The following is an 8,212-nucleotide window of genomic DNA, read 5'->3' on the forward strand; positions in this document are numbered from 1 at the left end:
TTTCTGTCTCTCTGTCTCTCTGTTTCTCTTTCTGTCTCTGTCTCTCTCTGTCTCTTCTCTGTCTCTCTCTGTCTGTCTCTATCTCTCTCTCTGTCTGTCTCCCTGTCTGTCTCTCTGTCTCTGTCTCTCTCTGTCTCTTCTCTCTCTGTCTCTCTGTCTCTGTCTCTCTCTCTGTCTGTCTGTCTCTCTCTGTCTGTCTCTCTGTCCGTCTCTCTGTCTCTGTCTGTCGGTCTGTCTCTGTCTCTCTCTCTGTCTCTTTTTCTGTCTGTTTCTCTCTGTCTCTCTGTCTCTGTCTCTGTCTCTGTCTGTCTGTCTGTCTCTGTCTCTCTGTCTCTGTCTCTCTGTCTGTCTCTGTTTCTGTCTCTCTCTCTCTGTCTCTCTGTCTCTCTCTGTCTCTCTGTCTCTCTGTCTCTCTCTGTCTCTCTGTCTCTTTCTCTCTCTCTCGCTCTGTCTCTTTTTCTGTCTGTCTCTCTGTCTCTCTGTCTCTATTTGTCTCTCTGTCTCTGTCTATTTGTCTCTGTCCCTCTGTCTCTCTCTGTCTCTTTCTCTCTCTCTGTCTCTTTTTCTGTCTGTCTCTCTCTGTCTCTTTGTCTCTATTTGTCTCTCTGTCTCTGTCTCTCTGTTTCTCTTTCTGTCTCTGTCTCTCTCTCTGTCTCTTTCTCTCTGTCACTCTGTCTCTGTCTATTTTTCTCTCTGTCTCTGTCTCTCTCTCTGTTTCTCTTTCTGTCTCTGTCTCTCTGTCTCTCTGTCTGTCTGTCAATCTGTCTCTCTCTCTGTGCTCTAGCAGTCGGCTGGCATCAGCTGAGGCCCTCTCCTGCAAGCTGTCTCCCAGCTGCACTTAGATGGTGGCGGGCCGGGACAGCCCACAGGCTCAGGTCTTTGGGCCTCTGGAGTCTGGGCTGGGGAGACACAGACAGCTGAGGCCTGGGGCAGATGGTGCTGTCATCTCTCTCCTCTGTCTGGCCTCCCCTCAGCAGGGCCGCTTCAGCGTCCGCAGACATCTCCCGCAGAGATCAGGGCCACCGAGACACGTGTCCCAAGAGAGGAGGAGCCAGCAGGGCTGCGCCGCCCGGCCAGCCTCAGCGGAGGTGTGGCGTTCCTTTCGCCATGTTTTATTCATGGGGCCAGCACAGAGGTCCTTCTCGCTTCCAGGCTCTGGACGAGCAGCAGGGACTAAGAATATTGTTGAAGGCAATTTTGGAAAATACAGTCTGCCACACATCCTCTAAATTATTCAGATCTTCAGAACAACTCTATAATACTAATGTTAAAATTTCGTTTGGTTTATTAACTTTCTGGGAGAAGCTTATGAGTTGCTGTGCTTTAGCGCATTGAAAGCCTTCGGGATAATGCGCATTAATTACAGAATTGTGCATTTGGGGGTATTTTCTGCTCTTAAAAGTTGGCTGCTTTGATGAACCCTGTATAATACTGGCCTCCAAAGATGTCCATTGAGTTAGAAAATTAACTTTGTTCTTTTCTATTCTCGTCTGGATGTCTCCCATTTGTTTCATGTTTACAAAGTGCCATCATCTGAACTAAGCCCTTTGCATACACCATTTTATTTCTCTGAGATAATTACTGATATCACCATTTTATGCATGCCTATACTGAAGCTTCCCTGATAGCTCAGTTGTAAAGAATCCGCCTGCAATGCAGGAGAACCCGGTTTCATCCCTGGGTGGGGAAGATCCGCTGGAGTAAGGGACAGGCTCCCCACTCCAGCATTCTTGGGCTTCCCTGTGGCTCTGCTGGTGAAGAATCCGCCTGCAGTGCGGGAGACCTGGGTTCAAGCCCTGGGTCGGGAAGATCCGCTGGAGAAGGGACAGGCTCCCCACTCCAGTCTTCTGGCCTGGAGAATTCCATGGGCTGTCTATCCATGGAGAGGCGAAGAGTCAGGCACGACTGAGCGACTGTCACATACTGAAGCTTAGAGGGATGTGGCCAAGAGGTCGTCTACAATCATGATTTGTGTGCGTGCCTCAGCCACAAGCACACACACACACACACACGGTTCTGTGACCTCTTCTTATGGCCTGCATTTTTATATATATGTCATGTTCTAATTGCTACAGAATTAGAATTACCTTTTTTCCTTTTTTTAGTTCTGACTCAGCCAAGAGGGCAGAGGAAGGCAGGGAACGTTTTCTGTGTGTTCACTAAAGGTTAAACACATGACTAAATGAATGACAGCGTGGAATGCTGGGCCTGCTGGAGTTTGAATGCAAGTCTCACTCCAGAGCCTTTCATTTTAACCCTAAAAGTGGAGTTGTTGCCCCCAAAGTGAGGTGGAGGTTCTCATATATGCAGTCATAATGACAGAAAAACCTGGCTGCCTGCCTTAAATAACTCAGGAACTCAGCAAAATTAGATGTGCTTATTTAGATCAAGACTTCCTACAGATTAGCACAATACCAAATTGGTAAAACAGTTCACAATTTTTGAGAAGTTTTGATATTTCAGCAAAACTGTATGTAATTTTCTAAAATTAGCATCTCAGTTTCCAGAGAAATTGTATTCAATAAAATCTACTATACTTTATAGTAAAAATATTAGGAAAAGGACTTTTAGAATTTTTGACTTTAATAAATGTTTTGAGTCATATTTAAATAGTTTTTCTGCCTCTTTCAAAATTAGTTCTAATAGTATGCTCTTGGGCTTCCCTAGTAGCTCAGATGGTAAAGCATCTGTCTGTAATGCAGGAGACCCAGGTTCCATCCCTGGTTTGGGACGATCCTGTGGAGAAGGAAATGGCAACCCACCCCAGTATTCTTGCCTGGATAATTTCATGGACAGAGGGGCCTGGCGGGCTACAGTCCACGTAGGGTTGCAAAGAGTCAGACAGGGCTGAGCAACTAATACACAATAGTATGCTCATTTGTTTTTGTAAACACAGTCCCTCTTTCCAACTTCAGTTCCCACTTAAGTTCTTAGTGAAATATAACACTCTTGATTTCCCTATTGTTAGCATTTAAGTATGTTAATTAATTGTAAAGCTCACTCTTGGCATCATTTTCACAAAGTTCTCTTTAGAAAGATAATCTCTCCGTGCATGCAGCTGTTTTCATTGGTGGACTGTGCTCATTTTGTGTCTCCGTGCATGCAGCTGTTTTCATTGGTGGATTGTGCTCATTTTGCCTGGATGCTTGCTCAGTTGCTTCAGTCATATTCAACTTCCTGTGGCCCCATGGACCGTAGCCCGCCAGGCTCCTCTGTCCATGGGATTTCCCAGGCAAGAACACTGGAGTGGGTTGCCATTTCCCTCTCCAGGGGTCCTCCCCAGCCCAGGGACTGAACCCAGGCTTCCTGTGTCCCCTGCACTGCACGTGGATTCTTTACCACCGACTCACCAGGGAAGCCCTAGACTATTTCAACCACCTAGCTTCCGGGGATTTCCTATAGGAAACACCCAGGGGGCACCAAGTCTCTGATTTGCGCCTTCTCCCCAGTCTCCTAGAAGTCCTGAGGATCTGTCGAGCCAGTCCTCCTCAGTCCGCAGTGTCAGGCCCTTAGAACCCAGGTGTGAGCAGGCTCCAGGGGAGATGCGAGGTGCCCTCCCCGCCGCATCCCAGGCCCTTCATCCCTGGCATCCTGGGCCTCCTTATGGCCAGTTTACCTCCTCCTTGAAAGGGTGGCGGTTGTCCTCCAGCTCTAAGACCAAAACTGGTTTTCTCCTGGGCAGTTGCGGGGAGTGTGGGGAGACCCGGGCCCTAGGGGGTGGGGGGACGGGGCCCCTGGAGGGGGCAGGCCGCCGCGGGTTGGGGCCTGGGTCGCGCTGACGCTCCGGGCCCCCTCTGTCCCTGGCCCAGCTCTCACCCGGCCCCGGCCGCACAGCGACGACTACAGCACCATGAAGAAGGTCCCCCCTCGGAAGCCCAAGCGAAGTCCCCACACCAAGCTCAGCGGCTCCTCGGAGGAGATCTCGGGCGCCCGGCCGGGGGCGGCGGGGCCGGGGGGCGCGCGGCGCAGAGCAGGCGGCCCGCAGCGCCTCCCGGGGGTCCCCGCGCCCCCCGCGCCCCCGGAGCCCGAGCCCGAGCCCGTCTACATCGAGATGCTGGGCCGCGCCGGCAGCCCCGAGCCGGCCGAGGCGGTGTACGAGGAGATGAAGTACTGGGCGCCCCCCGGGGATACGGGCGGCCGAGGGGCGGGCGCCAGCTCGGCGTCCGCGTCGCCCTCCGCGGCCCCCGAGGACGGCGGCGCCGGCGGGGACGCCAGCGGCATCCCCGCGCCCTTCCCCAACCTGCTGGCGCACCGGCCCCCGCTGCTCGTGTTCCCCCCCACCCCGGCCACCTGCTCCCCCGCGTCCGACGAGTCGCCCTTGACGCCCCTGGAGGTGAAGAAGCTGCCGGTGCTGGAGACCAACCTCAAGTACCCCCTGCAGCCCGAGGGCTGCAGCCCCCTGTCCCCCCAGCACCCCAAAACCCCCAAGGGGGACGGCGACCGGCCCGCGTCCCCGGGCGCCCCCGCGCTCGCGGGGCTGCACGGAGCCTCCCCGCCCCCGACGCCCCCGCCCGCGCCCCCCGCCCCCCCGCGGCCCCCCGCGCACTTCCCCTTCGCGGCGCCCGCGGAGCCTCCCAGGGTCCCCCCGAAGCCCACCTCAGCCCCCGCGGGCGCACCCTGCAGCCCCCTCCCCAAAACCCCGTATTCTCCGGGGAAGACGGCCCGAGGGGAGCCCAGGAAGGCCACCACCACCAGCGCCCCCTCCCCGGCCCCCTACAGCCCCCCGAACTCCAGAGCTCTGGGCAGCCCCCTGGACGAGCTGGCCAGCCTGTTCAACTCCGGCAGGAGCGTGCTCCGGAGGTCGGCGGTGGGCAGGAGGATCCGCGAACCCCAAGGTGAGTCTGGCGCACTGAGCGCGCTGAGACAGGTCCAGATGTGGGGCTGTGCAGAGGGATGCGGTGTTAAGGAACGCGCGGGGTCCCTGCGGGGTCCTTCATAGCAGGTAGCGGCTTTAAGATCATCTTATATGCAACCAGAATGGCCAAGTAGTTAAGAATGCATCTTTCCATTTTGTAGACACAAGTTCATGATATAAAAGCACATTGCACTAAACCCAGGCTTCAGCAGCCTGGTGAAACGACGGGCATCAGAGCAAAACTCAGCTTGAGCCGCTGACTTCCGGTTGCTAACAATATCCGGGTATAACTTGGAAATGGCAGTTGCCGCGTGCTGTTATATTGAGATGTCCCTTTGGGACATCTTTGTCCTTTGCCCGGGTTACCCGAACACCCTCGCCTTGCTGGCCACCTCACTTCCATTCCCTGCCTCTGGAGTGATTACTTCTCAGTTACTCCCTGACGCTCAGTACCACTCAGTACGAAGCCCAGCCGAGGAAGGCCACTGCCGGGGCCCCCTCCCCCTGCCTCCTACAGCGGTACCCAGGAACTTCAGGCCTCTAGGCAGCCTCCCCGGAGGAGCTGGCCAGCCTCTTCAGCTGTTGTTGCCAGTGAATGATTTGCCTTCTGGTCCCAAGGACCATTTTCACTCCGTTCTCTTCTGTCTGCATCTTCCTGCTGAGCATCTCAACTGCTCAGCTGCTGACAAGCCAGTCCCAGTGAGCTCAGAGCTAGACTGTGGCAGCCAGAGGCCATTGCCTGTATCAAAAAGTATTTATTTTGTGTCCCTATAAAAGTAGAATGTAGCTATCAAAAAAAAAAAAAAAACCTCATTAAGAATTTTTTTTGTTGATCTCTTGTAAGTAGCTCACCTCATTCAGATGAGGTTGCTTTTGGGCTCAGATTCTCTTAATAACCACAAAGAGTGTAGTCTTCTTCACTCAGCCTCTGAAGGCTTTTATATGAAACCAAAACATTTTTCCAGCGTTCTGTATTTGGGAAGCGAACTGCAGTAATATAAAGCATCTTCTCTTAAAACTGTAACAAGTCCCTCGGTCATAATGCCATTACGTAGATGACAACTATGAGCATCCTTACTTGACAGAGATGGGAAACTTCAGGGCAAGGAGGTTAAGCACCGGCTAAGTAGGACTGGAAGTAGCAGCTTACTTGCTCTTTCTCCTAAAGAAAATACATAGCTGTGTTGGCTTTCATCGTCTGATGAGGTACAAAAAAAAACCCTAGAAAACCTAGGAAACGTTCTCAGTAAGTGAAAAGTACGTCAAGGCTAAGAACACTTAGCAAATGGGTGAATAACCTACTCTTTGTTTACTCTTCAGACTAATAAGCTAATCGTTTGTTTAGCTAGCCATTTCTTCTTAATTATACATCATTAATAAATGAAATTGTCTTTGTAAGTAGAGGATGGCTTGAATGTCACAAGTCATATGTTTCATTCCAAGGAACAAAACAGACTCTAAGAGAAAAGCATTACACCAACACATTAATGTTTGCTTTGCTTTTGGAACTAAAAGTTTATTAAAGCCTCATAAGCTTCCTTTTACTATAGATGAGAGTTGGGTGAATTCTTCTTGGATGTATTCAGAAAAGTGAAGTTAATGATTTTCTAGACAGGTGGCAATCCTTTGGAAATCCCTAAGTCTACTCTTGAGAGTCCCTTGGACTGCAAGGAGATCCAACCAGTCCATTCTGAAGGAGATCAGTCCTGGGTGTTCTTTGGAAGGACTTATGCTAAAGCTGAAACTCCAATACTTTGGGCACCTCATGCGACGAGTTGACTCATTGGAAAAGACTCTGATGCTGGGAGGGATTGGGGGCAGGAGGAGAAGGGGACGACCGAGGATGAGATGGCTGGATGGCATCACGGACTCGATGGACGTGAGTCTGAGTGAACTCTGGGAGTTGGTGATGGACAGGGAGGCCTGGCGTGCTGCGATTTATGGGGTCGCAAAGCGTCGGCAGGACTGAGCGACTGAACTGAACTGAACTGAGGTCTAGGACTTGCAGGCAGGACTGCAGAGAGGTCTCCAGCCAGGGTGCCCGGATATGCTAATTATATTTCCCCGTGGTGACATGAACCAGTGCCTGCTAACATGCATCAGAACCTCAAGGACACCATCGTTAGTGCAACTCTAAAATTAGAAAGCATCTATTTTCCTCCTGTGGGCTTTTACAAAACACTCTTCACTTAGAAAAGGTTGTCTGGAGCCACTTAAGACTTTCTTACAAATGCCTGCATTGGCAGCTTCTGCCCCCAGCGCAGTGGCTGTAGTAACAGGCAGCTGCAGTTAGGAGAGGCTTGTCCCCACGAACCAGGTGCCTGGAGTCCAGCTGTGGGGCTGAGAACCCTATGATTCCTGATGGTTCGTGACTCAGGAAACACCTGGACCAGCGCACAGGACGCGTCCTCGTGGCATCATCCAGGTTATTTTAGCATGCAGGAGGGGCTTAAGAGAAGGCTGGGAAGGAAAAAAAATGTCATCACACTGGAGCTAATCACCAGAGCTGCTTATATGATATTAAGGTTTGCACACTGTGATCCAAGAGCCAGGAATCCATTTTCTTCTGAATCACATGGCTGTTATTCATGATTTACTGAAGTCCTGGGACTTCTTTTAAGATTACAAATATTTTTCTTTACCTTCTTTATATTTAAAAACGCTCTTCTCTTCACCCAAAAGAGCTTTCTTACCAAAGAATCCAGTGGGCAGCTAATTCTGCCTCTAGACACCTGAATTAATTGCAGCTCGTTTCTTGGACAGTTGTGATGTGGGGAAATTGTACCACAGATTTGCGGAGCGTTCCAGAACTTCCCCCTCGATTCTCTGGAGAGCAACCTTGATGAGATTACGTGTGTTAGTCGCTCAGTCATATCCGACTCTTTGCGACCCCATAAACTGTAGCCCGACAGGCTCCTCTGTCCATGGGATTCTCTAGGCAAAAATACTGGAGAGGGCTGCCATTCCCTTCTCCAAGGAATCTTCCTGAACCAGGTATCAAACTCAGGCCTCTCACAAGTGGGTAGATTCTTTACTGTCTGAGCCACCTCAGTCCAGTTCAGTCGCTCAGTCGTGTCCGACTCTTTGACCCCATGGACTGCAGCACGCCAGGCCTCCCTGTCCATCACCAACTCCCAGTTTACTCAGACTCAGATCCATTGAGTTGGTGATGCCATCCAACCATCTCATCCTCTGTCATCCCTTTCTCCTCCTGCCTTCAATCTTTCCCAGCATCAGGGTCTTTTCGAATGAGCCAGCTCTTCACATCAGGTGGCCAAAGGATTGGAGTTTCAGCTTCAGCATCAGTCCTTCCAAGGAATATTCAGGACTGATTTCCTTTAGGATGGACTGGCTGGA

The 8,212-nt window shown here is 51.5% G+C and overlaps 1 protein-coding gene across 1 annotated transcript in view; it reads left to right on the top strand.

Moving 5' to 3' along the window:
• The window catches only part of MYO16 (myosin XVI), a 389,767-nt gene that overhangs the window by 330,103 nt on the left and 51,452 nt on the right, over positions 1-8,212 (top strand). Inside the window, exon 31 of the mRNA XM_040267295.1 lies at positions 3,810-4,835. Coding sequence (XP_040123229.1) covers positions 3,810-4,835 — 1,026 coding nt within the window. The remainder of the gene's footprint in view (positions 1-3,809; positions 4,836-8,212) is intronic.

This window comes from Oryx dammah, unplaced genomic scaffold, assembly GCF_014754425.2.
Source record: "Oryx dammah isolate SB20612 unplaced genomic scaffold, SCBI_Odam_1.1 HiC_scaffold_24, whole genome shotgun sequence".
Lineage (NCBI taxonomy): Eukaryota > Metazoa > Chordata > Mammalia > Artiodactyla > Bovidae > Oryx > Oryx dammah.